The sequence below is a fragment of the Sinohyriopsis cumingii genome, chromosome 14 (assembly GCF_028554795.1).
Source record: "Sinohyriopsis cumingii isolate HCF-2022 chromosome 14, ASM2855479v2, whole genome shotgun sequence".
NCBI lineage: Eukaryota > Metazoa > Mollusca > Bivalvia > Unionida > Unionidae > Sinohyriopsis > Sinohyriopsis cumingii.
This window is the reverse complement of record NC_142974.1, coordinates 26508695-26535717: the sequence shown is the minus strand read 5'-3', so window position 1 is coordinate 26535717 and position 27023 is coordinate 26508695. Positions and strand designations below refer to the sequence as shown.

The 27023-nt window shown below is 34.4% G+C and overlaps 1 protein-coding gene across 2 annotated transcripts in view; it reads right to left on the bottom strand.

Moving 5' to 3' along the window:
* LOC149783466 (scavenger receptor cysteine-rich domain-containing protein DMBT1-like) overlaps positions 1-27023 on the bottom strand; it is an 86442-nt gene that overhangs the window by 5072 nt on the left and 54347 nt on the right. For both annotated transcript variants that reach the window (XM_089931715.1, XM_089931716.1), the window contains 17 exons: positions 26097-26250; positions 25238-25410; positions 24086-24239; positions 23241-23413; positions 21945-22098; positions 21224-21396; positions 19112-19265; positions 18265-18437; positions 15957-16110; positions 15163-15335; positions 12144-12297; positions 11382-11554; positions 8678-8831; positions 8241-8413; positions 5730-5883; positions 4973-5145; positions 3407-3551 (listed from right to left, as the gene is read on the bottom strand). In XM_089931715.1, coding sequence (XP_089787841.1) covers positions 3407-3551; positions 4973-5145; positions 5730-5883; positions 8241-8413; positions 8678-8831; positions 11382-11554; positions 12144-12297; positions 15163-15335; positions 15957-16110; positions 18265-18437; positions 19112-19265; positions 21224-21396; positions 21945-22098; positions 23241-23413; positions 24086-24239; positions 25238-25410; positions 26097-26250 — 2761 coding nt within the window. The remainder of the gene's footprint in view (positions 1-3406; positions 3552-4972; positions 5146-5729; positions 5884-8240; positions 8414-8677; positions 8832-11381; positions 11555-12143; positions 12298-15162; positions 15336-15956; positions 16111-18264; positions 18438-19111; positions 19266-21223; positions 21397-21944; positions 22099-23240; positions 23414-24085; positions 24240-25237; positions 25411-26096; positions 26251-27023) is intronic.

The window sequence follows — 27023 nt, the reverse complement described above, 5'->3', positions numbered from 1 at the left end:
TTCAATGTGCTGTTTCCATGCGAGGTGGTTGTCAAAGAATATTCCTAGGAATTTTACTATTGTTACGTATTTGATTAATTGATTTTGTATATAGAAGTTTGGATAGACTAGGTTGTTATTTCGTTTGGGGGTGAATATGATTGCCACAGTTTTTTCATGAGATATTTTGAAACCCCATTTGTCCGCCCATCTCCTATGTTGTCTAGGCTCTGCTGGATTTCTTTAAATCCTGTGTTATTGACAAGATTTCCATTCCTCCATATGCCACTATCATCTGCAAATTGTGACAAGTTTATTTTTACGGAGGCTGCATTGAGGTCAAGGTCGTTTACCATTAGGTTAAATAGTAAGGGACTTATTACACTGCCTTGCGGTGTTCCATTTTCAGGTGAAAATTCTTTAGAATGGGTGTTGCCTATTCTTGTGGTAATTTTCCGGCCTGTGAGGAAATCGCCAATCCAGTTGAACAAGCGTCCAGTTATTCCAAACTGGTTTAATTTGGCCATTAGTCCATTGGTCCATACTAGGTCGAACGCTTTTTCTAGGTCTAAAAAAAACCGCTATGAGGTTGCGATCGGTTTTCCTATGTGCGTTAAAAGCAAGTTTGATGTCTGTTTCCAATCTGAGAAGTTGGTCAGTGGTGGACCGTTTGTTCCTAAAGCCACATTGATTTATGGAGAGTAGGTTATTGGTTTCTAGGTGGTGTTTTAACCTATTTGCAATTATTTGTCTCCATTATTTTGCAAATATTGTTTGTAAGGGAGATGGGTCGGTACGAATTTATGTTGTTGGGATTATGACTATTGTTATATTGATAGGTAGTTTTTTTGTAGATAATGTAACCTAACTGATCCTTACCAGGGGATGTTTCGTTTTTGGATCGTAGGGCTATCTTCCATTCATGTACTGTGATGTCGCTATTTAGGTGAGATTCTTTTGTTCCTTGGTCTTGAAACATTTGAGGCTGGGTTCCCTCCATTAGTTTTTTGTGTTCTTGAAAGTTTCTGGTGTCATTATTGTTGCTACTCATGTTCGAAAAATGCTTCGCTAGGAGGTCTGCCTTATCTTTATTTGTTATGGCATTTTTAATTTTTGGGGCTGAGGTAGTTACTTTCCCTTTGATGGCTTTTATCTTATCCCATATTTGTTTTTAATTTGATTTTAGACTCAATTTGGAGCAAAAGGTTTGCCATAGATTAATTTTAGCAGTTTATATAGTTTGTTTTAGTGCTTTTTCTTTATCTTTATATTGCTGGAAGTAGATATAATTTTTGGTGCGTTTATATTTATTTAAGGCCCTTTTTTGTCTTTATGTGCTATAGCGCACTGTTTAGTCCACCATGGTACAGGGTTTTTATTTTGGATATTAGTTGTCTTTGGTATGCATCGGTTTGCTGCTTCTATAATTGTGTATGTTATGTTATCATAATACATGTCAATACTTGCGCTTTCTAAGTTATCTGGATTTACTCTAGCTAATAATAATTGGAATTAGACCCAGTCTGCCTGTTGGTACCTCCATTTAGGTGGGGTTTCGTTTGGAATGTGTTGAGTTTTTGTTTGAATATTGATTGTGATGGGAAAATGGTCACTTCCTAACGTATCTTCCTTATCCACCCACCAATTTGTGATTTGAGCCAATTTTGGGGTAGTGATGGTTAGGTCTATGGCTGAGAGAGTGCTATCCTCAAGGTTTAATCTAGTGTTCGACACGTCATTTAAGATGACCAGATTGTTCTCAGTTACCCATTTTTCAACCATTTTCAATACTGAAGTATGCTGCTTTATGGACAAAAACGGAAGATGTAAGGAAACACTGAACTTCACTGAGGGATGATAAGAAGCGGGTATAAAAAATGTTGAAGGTATAATTACAAGAAGTTCTATCATTATTTTGCATAGACTATACAGGTACAAATGCTTATATATCGATATAGTTCCTTACTATATTAATTTATTTTCATTTCTGATGATTATTTTTATGCATCAGCTGGGTCATTCGGACTGAAATTGGAGACGGAAAATGAGTTATGTGACAACACTTAAAAAAAATAATAACAGAACGTGACAAAGAAAATAATAACAAGGATGAAATTCTGTTCTAGTGTGAATGAAACGGAGTTTATACAGAGTGAAACTCTCAAGACGGTGGATGGACTAGCCAAGTGTTTTGGTTTTAAGAAATTTGGGATCTACGGGTTTAGTGCTGCTAGAAGCAAAAATGAAACTGGGACATGAAAACATTTTTCTTTTCGGTTTGCATCGGTTTCGGCCTTGTGAGGTGTCATTTTGATAAGTTTCAATTGAAAACCAATAAATGGATCGAATATGATGAAATAAGTAGTTTCTTTCATTCAGCCTAATAATTGTTTGATTCAACTTGGGTTAGCAAATGTCGAAAAGATAATCCTGTTATGTGTGCCTCATCAAACATTTTTTAAAAATATTTCACTGACAGAATGTAAAGGAGAAAAAGCAAAGACGAAAAACATGGCAATTGGTTTTCCACCTTTGTGAATGTCTCGATCTAATTTGCATTCTACGCCGAATGGATGGTTATTACTTTTGTGGGTCTGAAATTCGCCTTTCAGTTTAGTTCATATTTGTCTGATACATGTTTCTTGACATGTGATGCAGTAGTTTAAATATTATGACTTACAATACATATTCGGAATGGCTTTAAATAACTCTTCAGGTTAAGATTGATATTTCTTCTGACTGTACGTTATGATAATGTGCCTGATCTGGTATCGTTACTCTGTATGGATCTTTCTTTTAGTGGGATGTATCTCGCACATTTAAAGATGCTGTTTGGTTTTAAAGTTGTTGTCAGATACTTATCGCACAGATTTATTCGCACTAAAACTCATAGTTTCTCCATGAGTTAATAATAGAAAAGTCTGAATGATGTTAACATTGTAGCGGATTGCGCTTGGTGCTATGAACATACTTTCTTCTAGTTGCTTTTCATTATAATGCATCGCAATCCCATTTTGGAATAACTTGCGCCTATGCTTTAACTCACGTTATTTGGTGGTTAATGAAATGTTGTTTGTCAATAAAGATATGTACTTATTTTAGTCTAAATGTTTTTATATAGTCGCATATAAGCTATATTTGATAATATGCTTTTCCGGAGATGTGATCGGTACTATGAATTCAAGTGTAAATATTTATATGTGTCTTATGGTAGTACATATCAGTTTCAAGATGTTCCGTATATTCTTCATCAAATGTTAAGGAACCACAATTGTTCGTAATATTTATTGATGAATAAATGGGCGAATATAATTAAAGCAATCCGTGGTGACCCTGGAATGATCCTGTTCAGAATATCAAAACACCAGTGCTTAAATGTATTTCATGTATTGGGAGGTTGAAAATTATATTGTCAGTAGCTAAGTACCTGTGACCAAGCATTCCACAGACAACTGCAGCGTCATTGTTATCCCACGAATCATCACACACCGTGCCCCAGGCGCCATTATAGTAAATTTCAACTCTACCTTCAAGACTGCTCCTGCCCCCGACGAGTCGAATGCGGGGAGGGCCTATATGTGTAATAGAAAGCAGAAGAAAAACGAACTAAGATATAATACTTACGACACACACAATCATACATAGGTAGCGAGAAGTTGTCATTTGTCAACGACCGTCATAAGTTGCTTTTTGTGAAGACAATACACGTATAAGATTTAGGCCCAAGGAGAAAAATATTCCAATGTTTTTAATGGCAGATGATGCATATCAACGTATACTTGTCATAATGGTATGATAAAATGGTGTAACAACAAAACATACGAGAAAAAGTTTGCAGCCAAAAAACGCCAGGAATTTAAATTTTATTTCAAAACCGTGTTGTCATAAAAGGCATAAAGTCTAATCAAGACTGCATACTATCTTCACGTTAATCTAAGTTTCAGTTTATCTTTTTAATATCTGAATGTAGAAACTACATTACTATAATAATTGTTAAAAACTAATTATGAAGCATGAACTAAAAGCGAACGTGTTTCCTAAACAATTTCATTGATTCTCGGAATGTAACACATTTATGGAAGTCAGATTATCAGCTGCTACACTAAATTGCACAAGCTATGTAAATATCCACTGGTTTCAGTCTGCAACCGCCATTATTTCTGTTGTATTTGAGATTGTTCACACAATAATAATTAACAGTATGAGACACTAAACTAAAGACATTGCCTGAAGGAGCATGGATTTGACATATCAAAGGACATATCTATTATATTCATCGTACAATGTGACTCGATCTCAGGGTCGATCATGTATATAACATTAAAATATGCAACTGTCATGTTAGATTTATTTATGGAATATATAAATACTCAATTCAGACAGAAACCACCAGATATGAATTTGAATTCGAAACCGCTTCTTTCTTGCTACATCAAATGTTGTGATCCAGAAAGAAATTAAAGGATAATCAATTTAATGCAAGAAATGTTGGATCTCTGTATGGATATAATACTATTTTGGAGAAAGAAATATTTTGGAAATAGCTCCGGAAGTGATTAAATAATACTTTCCTTCTTATTTTCTATCGTATAGGTTGATTAGATCATAGGCTAAACCGATTGCACAGCATACGGAATAAATCATTTACAGTCGTTTATATCCCTGGTAATGCACTGTCCTGCTATTCTCGTATCAACCAAGTCACTAAGTTGTACAAACCAGTTTTAACTTGTTCTCAGAAAAATGTTTCACACGGTTGCATAAGATCAAAATTTATCAAAACCTTCCAAATCGATAACACAAGTCGTTGTAATATTAACAATAGAAAGTGCGTTTATATATATATATATATATATATATATATATATATATATATATATATATATATATATATATATATATATATATATTGCATTTATGCACATATGCATTTATCCTTTGGTATATTCTGTTATCTAAGCTAACCTTAGAAGAGGCTTTGACTAATACGTACCACAACGCACGCCAGCAGCTTTGGAGTGGACACAGTTGTGAGTACCCCATCCTCTGTGTGCGCATTTGTGTATAGAGCTTTCATATCCACTACATACTACATCGTCGAGAACAATGTTTAGATTTATATTTTGTCCAAATCGGGCGCAGCACACTGCAGTTGATCCAAACGTGCTAGTTAATGAAAAGGGATTTGACTATAATAGAAAATAACAAGGTTACAAAATAGAAGAGTGTATTAAGTCACTTACATATTTTCGAACGAATGAGATATTATCAATTATACAAACGTGAATGTTCAACATGCCATGATTCTTCTGTCCAATTTGAAATCAGCTGAATTGCTGTTATACTGGAGTAACACTAAACGGTATTTGACAGACATGTTAATGATACATGATGGAAAACGATTACCTGATTAAAACCATATCATCGGTGAAAGAAAACAAATAACCAAGTGTGTTGAAAAGAGGATAAAATATTATGCATTTTTGGTATCGTGAACTAGGCATAACAATTAAAGACGAATAGTAAGGAATTAGGTACATCAATGACAGGACAATAATTTATTTACAGTTTCAGAATTCATGTATAAATTGTATGGTGCTAGAAACAATTCACAGGCAATGCAGGACAAAACGTGTTCCAGATGATAAATAGATCTTTCAGAGAAAATGGGTCTAGAAAAAACACCCATTCTGTATGGGTCAATCAGAATAATTTTATCATTGAAACATCTTCTCTTTTGTGTTACGTACCTATATCCAAGCATCCGGCAGATAACTGCTGCATCATTATTATCCCATAGGTCATGACATATCGTTCCCCATGAATTATTATAGTAAACCTCTACTCTTCCTTCCATTTGGTCCAGGCTTCCGACCAGTCGAACTGGTGGGCTTTGAATTGTACCTTAATGAAAGATGTAACCTACCCAGAGCCATTTTATTCAAGAGAACAATAACTATGCAGCAAACACGTGTTCGTGGACTATGTACTAACGTTGATAAAATCGTTCAAGAAAACGTGATAATACGCCGATTATCACGTCCACCAACCATCCTTAAAATCTGAGTCTTAATTGAAGAAAAAAGTGAAAATAGAGATAAATTAATATCAATTCATGATAATGGGAGAGGTTCATGATGAAAAGATTAAAATCTCTAATTTGAAAGAAATGTTCCTGGTACTGTTATAATCGTAATCGACTAATCTTGAGGTACAAACTTTCAATTAAAATTCACCTAAATAGCCTATTTTATCTCAACACACAAGCGGGTTCGTAGAATGTACATGAGGAATTAATATCCACTGGTTTTAAACACTAAACCTCTTCCTTTTTACGGAATGTGGCATCATTAATAAATAGATATTAACAGGATACTCAATTAAAATTTATAAAAGTTCTGGACATCGAAATCCTTGAGAAAATATTTGCTTTCATTTGGAAAACGAATAGGACTGGATATAACAGTGTCGCCTCATTAAATGTGTCGTGTTGTTTGATCTATGTATGTGTGAAAACGCTATCCGGCTATATGGTTTCAGCTTTTATTCTTTATCCCCAAGTTATACAAGTATAGAAGTGATATACACTGTCTTTTTAAAAGGGGGGTTGGGGGGGGGGGCGTTGTAGATTCATTGACCTCATCTGCCACCCATTCCACTTTGAGTTCACAGATCTTAAGTAAGCATTTAGAACCGCGCATTAAGAGATGGTCTCATTGTGCGGAAGCCCAGAAAAAAATGTGCAATGAAGCAATAGCCTACTCCTCGACATAATGTATGGAGACAAGAAAGTAAATCATCAGTGGGAATTTTTAAAAAGAGAAAAGCCGAACAACGCTGTATTGTGTGATATTGCTTACATTCTCAGATTTTCTACCAGTATATATTTTATTTAAGACGCACAAAATGAGTCAAAGGGAGAAACAAACAGACATTAAGGCTACACCCAACAAATCTGTATTAAATGGACATAAGCTGCAAATTACGCGTTAATGTAAGACATTCCTGCGCTTTTCGCATTATTGACTCACTCCTTGTTAGCAATTGAGAATGGGAGATATAACAAATTTTGTTTCCGCATGGTAATTGCAATCCGAGGTAATGCAACTCTTTTATTCAACTTTTTTTTAAAAATAAATGACTCCGAATTGCAATTTTAAGTAGACAAAAACGCCATTTTCTTTCAAAAGTTATGCCTAGCGCGCGTCTCATTTCAAATTTATCTGGGCGGATTTATGTGCGCATCAATAACGTTGTTGTTGTGTAATAACGATTCTGCGCTTGTGTATTTAGTTTGGAATACGGCATACAGTCAGATACTTTGTTTCGTGTAGTGTATTTTTATTTACATAATTAAGCCTTAGGTAGAATAAGAAAATGAGCATATAATAAAAAGGTTGCTGCATTTGTTTGAGAAAATACGAATTCGTTTTGTCAGATGGATATACTGCACTCCCAAGGTCGTGCATTATTTCCATCAGAAAAACTCGTTCATATTTTCCAATACAAATGCAGTAACCTATAATTAATTTTTTATATCTGTAATATTATTTGAAACTGCGAAAGTAGATAATTTCTGAAAGGCTCGTTAAAAATGTACAAATATATAAACGAGTTTCCTCATTTTAATGTTTTACTTTAGAATGATGTCTGTGCAGTTAAATAATTCATAGCAAGATCTACTGCACCACTATTAAGAAGACAAATGTTTAACGTTCTACAAAATACTGTGTGCACATTTTTCAAAGTTAGAAAATAAAGGATCTTATGTTCAAATCGCAGACAATGATCTATGACGGAATAAATGGAATTCGTAGCAATCTCTGTCCCACGTATGGAGTGCCCATTTAGCACTCTACATGAAGAGTGTTGTCACAAAACGAGAAAAGAAGACAAACAGAACACGTATGAAAAAAATCATTTTAATTGCAATGCTTAAAACTATATACGTCTGGAAACATTAATTAAGTATTATTCAATCTCATGACTGCCTTATTGTGAACTTCACACTGTCTGTCTTGCCTATGTTTGCACTGATTCCTAGTTAAGTAGAGTTGATTAGATTATTAGTATCCACTTAATCAACATAATTCGCTACAATATTATCGCTGTGGGAAATGGCGTATATTTAAAACGAGCATAAGAGCTTAGGATAATGCATTATCTACCTGTTTATGTATTCGTTTAAGTATGAATATATGGATGCATACCATTACTGTATTCTGTGTATCTCAGCTACCCTTGTTTGGACTTAAACTTACCACATCGCACGCCAGCATCTTTGGAGTGGGCACAGTTGTGTGTTCCCCATCCTCCGTGTACGCATTGATGTATAGAACTCTCGGATCCACTACATCTTACACCATCTAGAACATTCTTCAAATACGTATTTTCCCCAAATCTTGCGCAGCACACAGCCGTTGCTCCAATGGGGCTGGTTAATCAAAAGTAGAGCCTCTATTAAAAATGGTCCGGAATATTAATGAATGAATCACTGACATGGTATTTATAATGAACGAGATATTTTCTTTAGGTAAACATGAATATACATATAATGCCACTATTCATCTGTACCATTTCATACTGGCTCAATCGATATTAAGTAGGAGTAACAACACAAGGCCCTTGCCTTATATACTGTAGTTTTCGATATGAGTATGTTCATTATTCTCACGACTTTAACTTTTGTATTACTCACCTATATCCCAACATTCCGCAGATAACCGTGGCATCATTATCATCCCACAGGTCATCACATACCGTGCCCCATGAACCATTATAGTAGATTTCAACTCTGCCTTCCTTGGATGTTAAGCCACCAACCAGGCGAACCGGAGGCCTTTGAATTGAACCTTGATAAAAAAATAACGATGAAATGTTCCTAGAACCTTTTTTTTAAAGAAAAAGATATATGAGGTAAATTCACCTCATGGACTACACCCTATGCCAAGAATGTATTACACTAAAGACATTTGAATGTATTCACATATACTCTTGTGGATTGAAACGCTATATTCTCTGCAATTATACCATCATTAATTTCAAAGAGGGACATTTAAGGACTATTCAGTAAAAATGAGAGTAGAATAAAGGTGAGTACAAATAAATTACATTCATATATTTTAAGTCCAACATTTTTCTTGACGTCTTTTAATGACAATTTATAAAAACGCAGAAATTAGTTATTTGTCTCCAAACATGTGAATTAAGGAGATGATAGCTTGAATTAACAACACAAACACCAGCAGAGTACATCATAACAAATGTACATTTTGACTCGATCAGACAAAAATCAGAATATGTCTCTAAAACATAAAGGAGACAATTATCAATTATCATACTATATGTGCAAAGTGTTATCACTTTCTGAATTTAAGATATGCACACTACGGCAAGAAGGTATACAGATTTAACCTAAACGTCAAAGTAATTTTATAATTGTTCATAACTAATTTTGTTAGCAAAACATTGACTAACATAATGCTTTTGATATCGCTATTAACATACAGATTATCAGAATACGCAGTTACAGTTAATAAATGTTTGGTCTATTTATGGACATAAGACAATTTGGGAGAAGGATTTACGAACTCAGTTCGGAAATGCTTTATAAGAGCTGTCATATTCTATGCAGGTTGATTTCATGGCAACCTAAACTGGTTGCATAAGATTCAAAGAACAGAATCTGTATTGAATTATACCAGTGCCAACGCATTATCAAGATATTCATTTGTCACTTGTCGGCCCCTAAGTTGTACAGGCCTTGATAAATTGTTCTGACAGACGGGATATATTTAAATTTAAACTAGCTTGTTTGATTAGAGACTCTCTCCTTGTTGTGAAACTTTAATAGAAAGTACCCAGGTGAAATATACAGCGATGTTTCCTGTATCACGGCTGCATAAACAACCTATTTAAATTGTTTCCATATCGGCCTTTATAAACGTTTTATTTCCCCTCATCTATTTTCTTGATATTGCATTTGTTCTACTCATTAGCATTTTCTGTATATGTTGCGCTTTGTTTATCACTCGCGAAACTGTATCGATATCAGTTATGCACAGCACACACTGCTACGCATACTCTCTCGACTTGCAAACAGTTTCACACACCTAATATAATCCCTCTCCTTGAGCTTAATAGGAACGTTAAAATGTATCATTATTTATTTTAGCAGGACTATTAATTACAACTCATTGTGTACCACTTAAACCACCTCTCCGAGATATATTGGGATCAAAACGTTTTATGCATACTTGTGCACTCCCTTAAATTAAACAATTATTAATAAAAGTTACAACATTGACTAAAATACATACTTATAATGCAAAGTCTCAAACAAACGAACAACAAATCGTAAGATACAGAAGCGGAATTTGTAATATCGCAAAACAAATAAGTCAGATAAACATAATTAAGTACTTTCTGATCACGTTATTCAAAAGATGTCCTGAAATAAATCGAACTGACTCGTGTTATTTGTTACTTAATTTGGTCTGTAATATTTCATGAAATAATGTGTGGAATGAACTAATTTCCCCACAAGCTTACTCCCACATTCTGAAATATATAAACTACTTTCGTCAAGTTAATTGTTTATCCTGGAAAAATAATTTAAATGCATTTAATGATATACGTAGAGACATTTACACTAATCATTACGCATTCGCAATTAATGAAACATTTAAATAATAATTAGAATATACCTGAGGTTAATGTCAACGTACTGTCAATGCGTAAGACTTATTCTAGATTCTATTGTCAGAAAATGTGTGTTTGGTTAGAACTGTGCATAAATAGCTCGATCACATAACGAAAAAAATACGACGAAGAGTCTGCGCATGGAAATTTGGACAATTCAAGGATGTATACTTTTGGAAATACCAATTCAGTATTCACCTTTAGAAACATATTATCATACAAGCGATAGTTTATATCCAGTTCAAAGCTAAATTTGTCTTTGAAAACGTTTTAGACAGAGTTTTAAAATATTTTGATTATAAACACTTTTCGTCCCTCAGGAATCCCAATGTTTTCCACTGATTACTGTTCAAACATTTATCTTGCATGTTTTTGATATCACACAGCCTCTCTTGCCTAGTTATTTCACTCAGCTACAGTTTCATTGAGAATGATGTAAGTAAATGGTGATTTGCTTTTTATTACATAACTATTACATGGAAGGCACTATATTTTTCCACCACAGCAATTTGTGTAGAATGTCCTTTCGTCTAGGTCAAAAGAGAGCAAAGAATATAGGAGAATGTGTGTATAAATGAACTAATGTGCATATGTATGCTTTTATGTATGTATCTATGTTTTATAAATATGTATTCATGTATCAATGTGTATGCTGATATATGTCTCAGCTAGTCTTTGAAATGTTTTTTACTTTTACGTACCACAGCGCACGCCAGCAGCTTTGGAGTGGAGACATTTGTGGCTTCCCCATCCTCTGTGTGCACAATTGTGAACAGAGCTTTCAGATCCATTACATAATACACCGCCCAGAACAATGCTCAGATTTGTATTTTGTCCAAATCTGGCGCAGCAAAATGCAGTTGATCCGGTGGTACTGGTTAATGTAAAATATTCGCAGTAAAGTATAAATGAGATTTTACTTTAAATGATTTGGACAATTTTCATTGATGTAAAGAAAACCTGAACGTCCATAATGCCGTGGTTTTTTCTGTCCGATTCTAAATCGGCCACGGTTCTTATCCATATCTGTAACAATTAAAGGTATTTCACAGACGTATTGATGAAGAGCGACAAAAAAAGAAAAACAGATTGAAAGCTTCGTTATTGGCTGAAACACTATGAACCAAGTTTTGTGTAAATCTCATCTTCAACATTAGAAAAGGATAATTCAGACTTGAGTATATGAGCTCGCAATTAATAACACAATTATTTTGCATCACACCTTTGAGAAGACGGGCCAATACGTATTACACGGTCCGTTGTATAAGGTAAAATGTGAACTGGATAGGCCTTGAAGCCATTGCGCAGAGAAAACCGGAATACAAGTATGATAACAGCATCACTTGTTCAACTTGACACATGAAAGAAACGTATTATTCATTCCCTATTAAATATACTGCATTAATGCTCGTTCTGTTTGGGTCAGTCTTCATGTAAAGAATGTTGTGTTTTGCTTTACTCACCTATACCCCAACATCCTGCAGATAACTGTGGCATCATTATTGTCCCACGAGTCATCACACACCGTGCCCCATGAATTATTATAGTAAATCTCAACTCTTCCTTCCATAGGGGTTAGGCCACCGACCAGTCTAACCGGCGGGTTTTGAATTGTACCTTGATGAAAGATCAAAATGATACATTTATTCAACCATTTGTATTTAACACACACACACACACACACACATATATATATATATATATATATATATATATATATATATATATATATATATATATATATATATATATATATGTGTGTGTGTGTGTGTGTGTGTGTGTGTGTGTGTGCATTTGACTGGTCCTTAATATCCAGTATTATAAGGAAAAAGGATTCACTCAGGACAAGCCATGCGATGTACAGATTCCCTTTTGTATGAACATGTTATTTCGTTCTTTTAATCTGATTTAACTTATTCACTTTGCAATAAAACCAACTGAGAAGATGTATGGAACCTCGTCACATCCCTTCGAATCAATGCAAAACCTACACCATGATATAAACACTGTATGATCAATGTAATAAATGCGATACAGCATCATGAATTTTTAGAAAAACGCAAGCTTGATAGCGAGATTAAAGAGCTAAGGATAACACAGTCATTTCATTAATCATTCTTCTGTTAGAACTTTATTTTTATGTCTTAGATATATTCAGAATATGAAACTGTATGGCCAGATAAATAAAGCACTACTTTACACAAATATTTCCCAGGCAGATATTTTCTATATTGATATAATAATTGTACCAGTAAGAAAGGATAATTGATTACAAGTGTGTGTGCTTATTGCTCCTTAGCGTGATGAGTCCCGACAAGGTTTGCTAATCTCACACTGTATTACGCAATTTTATTATTAATAGGAGAACTATGATTGATCCTCAACGTTATCTACGTTAAATAATAATCACTTAAATCATAATAATCGCTACTCTTAAACTACAAAACAAACCTTTGTGGTTGTAGTCATTATTTATGGGTTTGTAGCAGCAACAACGTTTGATCATAACGTGACATGACTCACGGCAACAACAACTGTTTTACGTCTACCAATCTGAGTCATTGTCGGGACTGAATCAATAGTAACCGGTCTTTCGTGTGGTGTTAGCAAATATTTACGTGTTTATTCAGAACTACTTGGAGCGACATAAAGTAGTCTGAATACGATTTGTAAACCGTATTCGGTGGCAATCAAGGAAAATCCTCGGCCGAATTCGAAGCAATGTTTGCAGGAATGGATAATCATTACCAACTCAGAGCAGAAATACAAAACCTGGCCGTTATAAACATCGTGTGAAAACAAAAACATATGTGTCAGGAGATTTTGCTCTGCGTCACGGTATGCTTTTGGCTACTTCTTAGTCCGAGGATTGCACAACGTGTGTGGTTTGCTTGCTCAAATATGCAACTTTCGTGGGGTATATGGGTTTTTGTGCTGAATCTAAACATTCGTCTTACTGCTACAAAAGCTGTTTACATCATCCTAGTTTCGGCTTGAATGCATAAAATAAGAAAGGATAATGAATTAAAATCAAAATCAAACCTACACCCATCAAGATCACATGAGAAGGAAATAAGCCGTTAATTCCTCTTTTAGGTATGACTTACCTCCTCGTTACTGACTATCACTCACTTACTGTTAGCACATTTGAATGGAATGTGCTTAATGGAATCATACAACTTATTTTTCAGTATGCTGGATGCCTAAATAAGATATTAAAATAGTTTTGTAAAATCATACTCTTTAAACATTTCAGCTCGTCTTCTACTTTTTCTTAATTTTGTATTATTTCTTCACATTATAAATTGTCTTAAATATTTTGATTCCTGTATCACTCGCAGGACCTTATCAAGATGTCTAGCGTTCATAGTATACATAAAACTGCCTCGACATGGATTAACGTAATTCCTTCACTTCAGTGTAATAATAGAGGCGTTAAGATGTATCATACGTATTTTAATAGGAAATACAAGCATTACTGCTTATCCAATATGTTTTATCCGAAATATGCTGGAAAAGAAAGAAGTTATCAATGCTTGTGCACACATTCGGATTATAAAGTATTATACAAATCGACAAAATCAATATGAATATATATATTATTAATGATAAGTAATACCTCCCACCACAGAAATGATTCTAGACCGTACGATTCAGAAGCTGATTACAGACTACCACAGTACTAGAATAATAGGATAAACATATCTAAGTCCTTTCGGTTAATGTTAAATGTCTTTACAGAATGAAATGGTCGTGACGTGTTAATTGTTGCATATTCTAAGCTGTATTTGGTTCATGAAACATTGTATGCAAATAACTAACATTCATCTAAGCTCACACCCAATTGTTAAAACACCTATACGATATTATTTTACACTATTACCCATCAAGAACATATATGGATGTTTTCAGACTTCCTCATATTGTTTAGCGTTTAAGAAAACTAGTTATTTGATAAATTCTGTAATATCCAGAGCGCACATACAGGAAGTTCATTTCTATTCACGGTCAAGTATGTATAACTCATTACATATAAAATCCCCAGATACGGATTATTTAATTAGAATTGAGCATGAACATCAAGCTCACTTCGCGAGAAAATAATTCCAAGACAATCCCTTTTGAAAGAATAAAAACATCTTTGCATTCTTTGTAGATTGTGGAAGGTTACATGTACCTAATGATGCTAATTCAGTATTCCACTTTGGATTATATTATATTCAGGTCAAAGCTATGTAAGTCTTTGGAAACGTATAATAATACAATGTTCGAGTATATGTTGATTACAAACTTCAGTCGTTTATTAGTACTCACAAGGTTATATATATATATATATATATATATATATATATATATATATATATATATATATATATATATATATATGTATATATATGTCTCTGTGTGTGTATGTGTGTACGTATGTGTGTGGGAATCCTTGAGTATATGCTGCTATTTGAAGCAGTTTTAATATATACATACCACAACGCACACCAGCATCCTTCAAGTGGTTACAGTTGTGGGTTCCCCATCCTAAATGTTGGCAGTTGTGAAGAGAGCTTTCAGATCCATTGCAGCCAATGTCATCCAAGACAATGTTCAGATTCGTATTTTGTCCAAATCGAGCGCAGCACACTGCGTTTACTCCAACAGTGCTAGTTTAAAAAAGCGATTTATCATTAGAGAAAAGGAAAGGTTTCCAAAAAGGCGACGATTTGAAGCATACAGTATTAAATAAATGGCGGCTTATTTCTAACGGATACGATCATAAGAGTGATACAGTCACGAACGTCCATATTACCACAATTCGTCCAATTACAAATCAGCTAATTTGCTTTTCCGAAGGCAAAACAATGAAAGTTATTTCCCAGATATATTCAAACAACGTCATCGTCTGAAACCGAGTAAGGACAAATTGTGGTGTAGCGTGGGTCCAATTGAATGTGTACGCGTTAGTTTGAAAAACATCTAAATTACATAAGGTAAAGGAAGAATTAAGTACATTAAGAACGAAAGCAACTGAACCACAAGTCATCAAGAAAGAATTTATATTTGCTTGTTTGTGAATACCAGCCTAGACTTTATTGCAAATTCCCATTTTCTGAGGCATATGAAACGTGGATAGGTCATGAAACCATATTGCAGTCCGAAAAAGAGGGATCAAGATAACAATTAGAAATATTTGTAATATTCTTGCCGTATTAAATATGTGACACCCACACAATTTCTGGTTGGGTCAGTCTTGATAAAAGAATGTGGTATTTGGTTTTACTCACCTATATCCCAACATCCTGCAGACAACGGTGGCATCATTATTATCCCATAGGTCGTCACATATCGTGCCCCATAAATTATTATAGTAAATCTCTACCCTTCCTTCCATGGGGGTTAGGCCTCCGACCAAACGAACCGGTGGGTTTTGGATTATACCTTAATGAAAGATCAAAATGAGTTATACCTACAACCATTTGTGTTCTAGAGGCAAGGGTATATACAACAGACTGGTAAATCTCGTCTATACACTTTGATCAGAATAAAACATTTACTAAAGAAAACATTCGTACAGATTCACACGCAAAGGTGACAAAAACTAAATATTATTGTTACAAGCCAGGGGTCTTTGCTTGACCGACAGGTTGTCAAACCTTGGCGCGATTCCCTTGACCCAAAAATAAATATTATCATATTATAAATGAAACTTAATCTCCCTTTTTGATTGTCACCCTAAGATAATATGGAAATAATTTAAATCTGTCTACAATTTGAAAACTTTTTTTTTTGTTGTTCGTCCATCGAGTATGAAAAGATGACCATGATACGGTTTGGTTTATGTGAATACTCGAATGGCTGATCAGGATGTGCTGTTATTCTGAGATTTACTTTATTTGCACTTCTGCACTGGCTTGTCCCTTTCTTTACGACCGAAATTTGCTGCTCTTGTAGTGATGAGACTCCGCCAGGTGGAGCCATTATATGTACGATCTTCCTAAGACTCAGGGTCAAAATTGATGACTTGAGCGAAACTTTGAAACGTTTCTTCTGACCAGCCCCTAGATCGCATTCTTTCCTTCAGTTATCATTAGATTTGTTTTTGGTAGACCCTCTTTAGTCAGCGTGTTCATCTCAATTATTTCATTAGTAGAGTGTGGCAATCGAAAGAAAACTGGTCCATACCTTGTTGCATATCAGGCTCAGATTTGGCATTCAAGGAACAGACGCCATCAAAGAGATCATGCACATTAACTTCCTGCAACTTGTCATCACCTCTTGTCTGTTTCAATTGAGGAGTTTGCCATCTGTCCGGTATGTGGTGTTGATCCCAGTATCTTATTCACGAACATCACTAGCATGTGTTGCGGATAACATAATATTAAAGAGGTTGCAACCAAACCACATCCTTGCTTGAATCTAATGGTGACTGCAAATGGTCTAAAGGACTCTCGATCATCCACAACTAGCATGCCATCATGAAATTACAAAACCATTGCGATAAATTTCTCTGGTAAACCAAATATCGGCATGATCGTCCAAAGGCAACCACGGCTAACTGTGTTAAAGGCTTTTGTCAGGTCAATTAATATCGTATACTGGATGGAGTGTTGCTTATGGCATTTCTCTTGACGTTGACGAGCTGTAAACACCATCTATGTGGTTCCTCGCCCTTTTTTGAAGCTACGCTAACTCTTTAACAGGAGCCATTGATATATGCGATGGACAAGTTGATACAGCATAATTCTAGCAAGGATTGTACCGGCAAGGAGATGCCCCGATGGTTTTCACATAATTGCCTATTGCTTTTCCGCTTCTACAAGGGGACGATGAATGCATCCTTGTACTCCTGTGGTATAGTTCCATGTGTCCACATTGATTGGAATAGTTCAAAAATATCGCTTGAATCCTTTATATATATTATACTCGAACGACGGTGAGTCAGCACACATTAATACAAGCAAGTTTTGTGTCTAATTATTCAGGATCATGAATAGTTTGTCATGGTAATGAGAAAATAGGGACATGAATGCGCGTTTGGGACGAATCAAATACGTCTCTGCTAGGCTATGTACACTTATAAATCCTAAATCACTATGCACCGTTACGATTTCCCCATGATACAAATGATACTTTGTATCTAGTTGGAAAGCAATATTTGACCTTAATAAGGGTTAATAATACCTTGTCTAAATCTTTGTTGATTACAAACAGATGTTCTCTATCTGGACTCGCACAATTTCCCACTTTTTTTCTGTTCAAATTGTATCTTGCTTATAGTTTATTCAATAGAGACCCCTTTCCTACTAATTTAAATGAGCCAGAGGTCTAGTTCAGTTTGTTGTCATTAATGATGTTTACTTCGTTATCGCTTAACCATTCTGTGGAACACACTACCTCTTTCCCTTCTGAAGAAATAATTTGCCCATTCATGTGATCTAAATACATAACATGACGTTAGAGGAAATTATGTATGTAGAAACTCCTATATGTATTCAGGAATGTGCATAGTATCATGTACATATCCATGTATCAAAGATTGTATAATGTTGTGTGTTTCACCTTGCATTTCAAGTTGTTTTGTCTTATACATACCACAGCGAACGCCTGCAGCTTTGGAGTGGACACAATTATGAGTTCCCCATCCTCTGTGTGAGCAATAGTGTATAGAACTTTCAGATCCGATACATCCTACATCGTCTAGAACCATGCTCAGATTGGCATTTGGTCCAAATCGTGAGCAACACACTGCCGTTGATCCTGTGGTACTGGTTAATGAAACGGATGTTAATTATTATAGGAAAGAAATGTTCCTAACCATGCATCTTTAGCCAAACAATTAGTAATAAGTTATGACAATTTAATTGGAATGAATGGTATTATATCATTAATACAACAATAAACGTCGACCATGTCATGATTATTCTTTAACATGTTAAACTGACAAAAATGACATTTGAACTGGAGTTACAATGAAAAGTATTTCACAGATACATTGATGAGGAATAATGGCAAAAGCTGCGTCATCGGTTGAAACGGACTAAGAAAAACGTGTGGTGCAGGGTGCATACAATACTATATGCACGTTTTTCTCAGCTAGTTATGTATATTAAAGACATACAAGTCAGAACGTACTTCATCAATGATGAACAAAACCACAATTCAATACGCAATACTTTCCCATTGGAAGTTTGATTAGAGTTGCATCGAATTAATTGCACATTTTAGTATCGAATTCAAATGAGAAATGAATTGGACTTGAACAAATGCCACAAGCAAACCTACATAAAATGTGTTGAAGGTGATCAATTAGATCGCTCATAAAACGTTGCACGAGAAACACACACATACATTTCTGCTCTATTAAAACTATAAGAGTCATCAATTGATCAAGCCGTTCACTTTTATGATTGAAAAGAATTATATTTTTGTTTTTACTCACCTATATCCCAACATCCTGCACACGACTGTGGCATCATTATTATCCCATAGGTCATCACACACAGTGCCCCATGAATTATTATAGAAAATCTCTACTCTTCCTTCCATAGGCGTGAGACCCCCGACCAGTCGAACCGGCGGGTTTTGAATTGTACCTTAATGAAATATCAAGGCGTAATACACTTAGAACCATATCTGGTTATAGAGCAAAAGACATACGCAGTAATCTCGTCTTCATGGACTGTACACAATGCCAAGAAACACTTTCTCTAAAGATAAGTGAATTTCATGCACAGATGCTCCTGCTAAATAAAGGAGCATATACAATGTCCTATAAATATTACCACTGCTATGAAATGAAACATGAATTCCCAGAGAATAAGTATTTAAAAAGCTGAACAAAAATGTATACATGATAAAAGAGGGAAAAGATAATTAAGAATTTGGGGTATTGGTAAAGCTTCATTGATGTGTTTTGTCTAACGTTTCTTTTTATTGTAAAGTAATACAAAAATATAAAAGACATTGCCCAGTTGCATGTCTGCATTGTCTTAATTTATAACTTGAAAATATAAACTAAGAAAATAAGGACAATGCAATATGCATAACCAGCAGTAATGAATGTAAATTTTAATTTACGAAAAACGAAAGTTTTTGTTTTAACAGATCGTAATATATGAAGTATCATGCTAGATATACAATTTAGTTTTTTTCCTGCTTATCAGACTTTGGCAAAATTTAAAACTACCTGCAATTTGAAAGTAATCTCCTTTGTACTATTATAAGGATCAACTAGTGATCTTGAGGTATAAACGTTTTCTTAAATCCTTCCCATGGAATTCACGCTAATGTCGGAGTTCACTATCCTTTCAGCTCAATAAACACTTGGATATTTCATGATATTAAAATCCACTGAATTTCGATGATGATTTCATTTCCCAGATCATTCAACAGGCTGATTTTTAATTTAACGCTCCTGCTTACGATAACCTAAAACGTTTGTTTACGCAAGTTAGATGCAGAAATATCAGATTTTTGTTTTATATAGTCTCTTGAAATGTTTCCTTTCCTATTCTTCTTTCTCTATATTTTCCGCAAATGTCTGCGCCTTAGAATTTTCTCCTAATAAACATTTTTAAGATATTTGTATTACGTATTACTCTTTACAATGGCAAAGAAATCATTTCACAAGCAGAATCGCATAGCTAACAAAATTGTTTATTTGAGGCATAAAGAGAACTTCAAATTTGTTACAATCGCATATATATATATATATACGCAATAAATCGCAGTTAGTTTTGAATTTCAATCGTAGAGTAAAGTAAGCAGTATTTATAAAACGTAAACTTGGGGTATGTAATAAATATAAATTATCACTCGTGTTTTGTAATGAGTCGGAGGAAAGAACTCGTTCTATATGACATATGAATCGAAATCATTTCTATGTACCAGCATCTGCAAAATGGTTGCTAAACGGATAATTTTGCTTTACATAGAATGTTAACAATCGTTTAGTCGACTTGTTCCAAGATATATTAAAGACGCAAAATCATTTCTATGTACCAGCCTCTACAAAATGGTTGCTAAACGGATAATTTTGCTTTGCATAGAATGTTAACAATCGTTTAGTCGACTTGTTCCAAGATATATTAAAGACGCAAAACGCTCTACATAAATACTGAGTATTTGCTGTCAGATTTCCCTACTCAACTAATTACTGCTAAATATTATTTTAACTAAGAATGACAGTTTTGTTTTTAATTTGCTGCCAGTGAGTTTATTTTAGTGCATCAACCTTTGTCCAGCTTTCCTAGATAGTTCCCTGAATTAGAGTGTAATATAGTATGTTCTTTGTAAATGGCGATTAGTTGATTATCCACAACAATTCAATGGAATTTGCTGATGTTTCTGTTTGAATTTGGTGCAGATTATCCTTTCGTCTAGGTTTAAAGAGAACAGTATTATTTAAGAGAACATATAAATGGTATTACTTATTTATATTTTTATGCGTTCATGTTTGCATACTGCCAGCATTTATACATTCATGTATCCATTAGTGTAATTTACTGTGTTTGTCAAATAGCATATAATATGCTTGTTTATTTAAACGTACCACAACGCACACCAGCAGATTTGGAGTGGGTACAGTTGTGGGTTCCCCATCCTCTGTGTGCGCATAAGTGAATAGAGCTTTCAGATCCACTACATCCTACATCGTCCAGAACAATGCTGAGATTCGTATTTTGCCCAAATCGAGCGCAGCACACTCCAGTTGATCCAGTTGTGCTGTTTAATGAAAAGGCTATTTATTTTTTTGGAAAGAAAAGGTATCCAATCAAGCATCTTTTACGAAGTAGATAGGAATACGTCAATGAGATCTTATTTCTAATGAATCAAATCATTACGTTTCTAAAAAACGCGAACTTCATTTTTGTCATGGTTTCTCTGTTCTATTTCAATCGACTGAGCTGCTTTTCCGCAAGGATATCAAAGAAATGTGTTTCAAAGATTTATTGATGATGCATAAGGAAGAAAGGACAACTAATCCAATGTATGTCATTCACCGAAGCAGACTATTGACAAAGTGTGCTGACAAGTGGATTAAATGTAATAAGTAAATTTCATTTCATCTAAACATACGTTTTAAAGACGTACTTGTCAGAATCCAGTTTATCAATGATGTAAATTAATTTACAACAATTCATGGCGAACTAATTTTCCATCGCAACTTTGAGAATAGTGGAATAAATTTATTTCAAACTCCAGTATCAAGGTCATAAAAAAATCGTACAATTTGTTATTGGGTCAATGTCATTGTCTTTTGTGTCACTAACCTATATCCCATCATCCTACAGACAACTGTGGCATCATTTACATCCCACAGGTCATCACAAATCATGCCCCATGAATTAATATAGTAAATCTCTACTCTTCCTTCCATAGGGGTTAAGCCTCCAACCAGTCGAACCGGTGGGTTTGGAATTGTACCTTAAGGAAAGATGAATATGAACTGTACGTACAACCATTTTTAGTTCATATAATATGAGACATAGAACAAAATGGTGTCCATAAACTTACACATTGTAGTAACATACGTGCACTATAGACAAATCATGTTGATGTAATGATGTTCCTGGTGAAAATATAAACATTGTCTCCGATGAATGTAATCTTTGCTATGAAAAGGACATTATTTTTCTGAAAAAACAAAACAGATTCATCACGGAAGGGCACATTGATAATTAAGGACTCAAGGAGTACTCAGTGTCATCTCAACGATATCATTACTTTCGAACAGTTATATTTATATGTTAATATAGCGAAGCAATGAAACCCAAAGCCCGGATATATGTCTCCAAAATGTTTAATTTGCAGGTGGAAATTATGCAATAACAGGATAAGCTCTACTACAGTACCATACGTGATTAAACAGCACACATGTACATTTTAGACTTAGCAGACAAATGTCGTACAATTTCGCTAGAAAAGATGCTAGAACAAATAAACATAATTTTCAGTGCCAGTGTTTCTAAGGCAATATATTCGTATCGTTTTTGCAGATTTTAATAATTTTCAGTCTAATGTAGTATACACACATCGATAAGTTGTTTATTCAAACATATCTCAGAGAACACGTCTAAGTGATACAGGATGCGTGGTACTAATTGCATTTCATACTAAAAAAGTGATGATACATATTAAAATCTCTTTTAGACTTCAGGGAAAGAATGATGTTAGTTGCATGACGTCGTTACCACGTCGATATTGTCATATGTATACTACGAAAGTAAAAAATTTCCTGAGTGATACATAAATGGGAATATTTAAGAACATTGCTAATGCGTAGAAGGAACGTAAACGCAAGAAGCTGTAGGGAGAGAACAGTAATTTTCGTAATATCGTGTTTATGCAGCGTGCATATTAACATCTGCATTTGATGTTTCACTTTAAATTCTTTTCAAATTTCTTAACAAAGAGAACTAACAAGTCAAATGAATCATTAAAAATGAAACTAACCGCTTACATATTCAATGGATTCAAAGGGGAATACAAAAATGCGTGCGTTACACTCGAGTGTATGCTTCTGTGTGTCACATCTATCCTTTGAAGTATCTTTGATTTATACATACCACAACGCACGCCAGCAGCTTTAGAGTGGACACAGTTGTGAGTTCCCCATCCACTGTGTGCGCAGTTGTGAATAGAACTTTCAGATCCATTACATACTACATCATCCAGAACAATTCTAAGATTTGTATTTTGTCCAAAACTGGCGCAACACACTGCAGTTGCTCCAATGGTACTGGTCAATGAAAGACATATTTATTATTGTCTGAAATATAAGGTGGTCGATAAAGCAGAATAATAGGTCAGACTATTACAGACTATATCGTCCAGAACAATATTCAGATTTGTATTTTGCCCAAATCTTAAGCAACACACTACAGTTGATCCAATTTTGCTGGTTAATAAAACAGATATTTATACTTTTAGAAAGGAAAAGGTTTGCAAAATAGCATCGTTGTGGCTCAAAAATTACTACTTAAATGACATTTCATTTTTAATGAATTTGATCATATCATATATATATACAAATATACGTACTTCATGCCATGATTACTGTGTGCAATATCAAACTGATTGAAAATTCTGTTCCACAGGAATAACAATGATGATGCTATTTTAAAAGTCGCGCCTAATGAAAGAGGTAGAAACAGATTTTAATACATAAATAATGCAACTAGCTTGCAAACATTTCATGACGTCGGCCTAGCATTTATTGCAAATTCCACTCTCTAAATTATATGAGAACGGGATAGAGCTTGAAACAGTTTCGCTGACAAAGGAGGACAAAATGAGTTGAAAACGATACTTAGAACTTACTGAAAATGTAATAATATTGCTGTATTGCAAAATTACAAAATGTCTGCTTTCACCAGTCTTCATTTAATGACTTGGTTGTTGTTTTACTCACCTATATCCCAACATCCGGCAGACAACTGTTGCATCATTATTATCCCATACGTCGTCACATATCGTGCCCCATGAATTATCATAATAAATCTCTACTCTTCCTTCCATGGAGCTTAGACCTCCGACCAGTCGAACGGGCGGGGTTTGAATTGTACCTTAATATAAGATGAAGATGCAAAATAGCTTCAACCATTCTTTCTTTCAAATACATGGATATATACAGTATACAGATTGTTATGGTCTATAGACTATGGTAAGGAAAAACATTCATTAAAGACATGCCAGTTTCAAAGACATGTATTCTTGTTGATCAAGGACGATGGATTCAGCCAACACTATCCAATAGCACATAAACACTGGTTATACAGCACAACAAGCCGTTTATCCAGAACAACTGTATATTTTGGCCTTATCAGGAAAGATCTTAGAATCTCACTCGAACAGATTATAAAACATGTCAGTTATCATGCAAGATATACAACGTAAAATCATCTCTTGAATATCAGACAAGCAAACTATCCAAGAATTTAAAATATATTTCCATTAGCTCTCAGTACTCTTGTTATCATCCACAACTTATCTTAAGGTATAAAATCACACTTATATCGCTCCTAAAAAACATATAACATCTTCGAGTGATCGTTCGACCAAGTTCTCCAAATATAAACAAAGATGTGTCTATCTCTCTCTCTCTCTCTCTCTCTCTCTCTCTCTCTCTCTCTATATATATATATATATATATATATATATATATATATATATATATATATATATATATATATATATATATATTATTCAAACGTTTACACTATGCATATTCCATCCAAAAAGGTCCACAACCTGCTTATGACACTTAGCTAGAGATTAGTAGAAATGTAGTGTGTTTGTCAGGAAATTATAACTGGTGTTTTATGATCACACCATCATTCCTTGTCAATCACTACGTCATATTCACTGTACTGTCTGGTGTATATTATCATATCATGTAGGTCTAAAGAGAGCAGAAGGCTTTATGAGAATATATGAGTGTTGGTATATATGTATATATGTATGCATTAAGTAAACACATACACATGTATGATCCTATGTATCCATGGGTGTATGTTGATGTGTGCGTCAAATTGCCTTAGAAGTGGCTTTGGCTTATACATACCACAACGAACACCAGCCGCTTTGGAATTGACACAGTTATGAGTTCCCCACCCTGCGTGGGCGCAGTAGTGTACAGAGTTTTCAGATCCACTGCATGTTACATCATCCAAAACAATGTTCAAATTCGCATTGTATCCAAATCTTGCACAGCATACTCCGGTTGATCCAGTGGTACTGGTTAAAGAAAAGGATTTGTTTTGATTATTGGAAAGAAGATGTTTATAGTCATGCACCTTTTGAACAGCAGAATTGTTTAGTCATTGTCGTCATATATTCAGTTATTGGGAGCATACAAAGTATACGCTAATGAAAACCCACCATATGATGATTATTCTGTTCCAGTTCAAGTTGGTTGAGTACCGTTTGCATAAGAGTAACAACAAATAGTTAAAAACAGATGCAATGATCATACGTGATGGAGAAAGAAGAATTGATTTAAGCTATGTCATCGTCTGAAACAGATTACGGATGAAGTATGTGAAACGTGGATTCAGTAAAATACTGAAATGTGTTTGTTAACTAGACATATAGAATAAAGAAGTGCAAGTCAGAACTTGGTAAATCAATAATGCAAATAAGTTTATCACAGCTAGTAATATGTCATGTCAAGTTCAAGGAAACTAACATGGAATGAATTGCATATATTCATGTACCTAATTCATATGAGAAAACAGTAAGGGCTTGCAACCATACTACAGACAATGTAATATATCAATCATTCAAGATGATAATTCGATCTCTCATAGGACGTTGCATGAGAAAGACACATACTATGTATTTCTGTAATACAAGTACTACGCTGGGACTCGTTATATTTAGTCTACCATATTCCTTTTTGCACTGAAACATCTTTTACCCACCTATATCCCAACATCCTGCAGACAACGGTGGCATCATTATTATCCCATAGGTCATCACATATCATGCCCCAGGAGTTATTATAGAAGATCTCTACTCTTCCTTCGGCTGGAGTTAGACCTCCGACCAGTCGAATTGGCGGATTTTGAATTGTACCTTAATGAAAGATCAAGTTGAAATGTTCCTTGAACTATATTCCTTTAAAGGAATAAAAGATATACAGTAAGCTGCTTTTTATGGACTATACATTATGTTATGAAAAACATTCTCTGAAGATATTCAATTTTGTTGCACAGGTGCTATTTTCGCACAAGAAAATAAAAACACTGTCCGATGAAATAATAAATTGCTATAAAATACGGATTGAATTTCTAGGTATTACATTGTTTAAAAACAGCAAAGTTTTGGCATATATTTGAAGAGAAGACCGGTAATTTACAGTTAACGGGGTTGGATAGTTATTTCACTGATATTTATTCTGTTCACTATTTCTTTTCGCAACTTAAAATAATGATAATATAAAACCCAAACCCATTAATGTCTCTGCTAAGATTTTCATTTATTTATGGAAAATATGTAATACAGGACAACAATAGGTGTTTCAGCTGCACGATTGTAACGTTTTTTTTTTCTGACCGGACAAACATATGAAAGATCACTAAAACAGATAGTGCTACATATCATAAATTATACGATATATATGCACTATAATTTCAACTCATCAGAGAAGCTAATAGCTAATTCCATCTACAAATTGAAAATAAATCTTACGTTATTTTTGTAATATTACAAAAATAATTTTGAGTTACAAACATTTTGCTAAATCTTGCATAAATAATCTAATTATCGGAATTCATTACTCTTTTAACTGAACTTACAAGTGGGTTTTACAAAGATATTTAAATGGTATTTAAGCCATTAAATTGCAC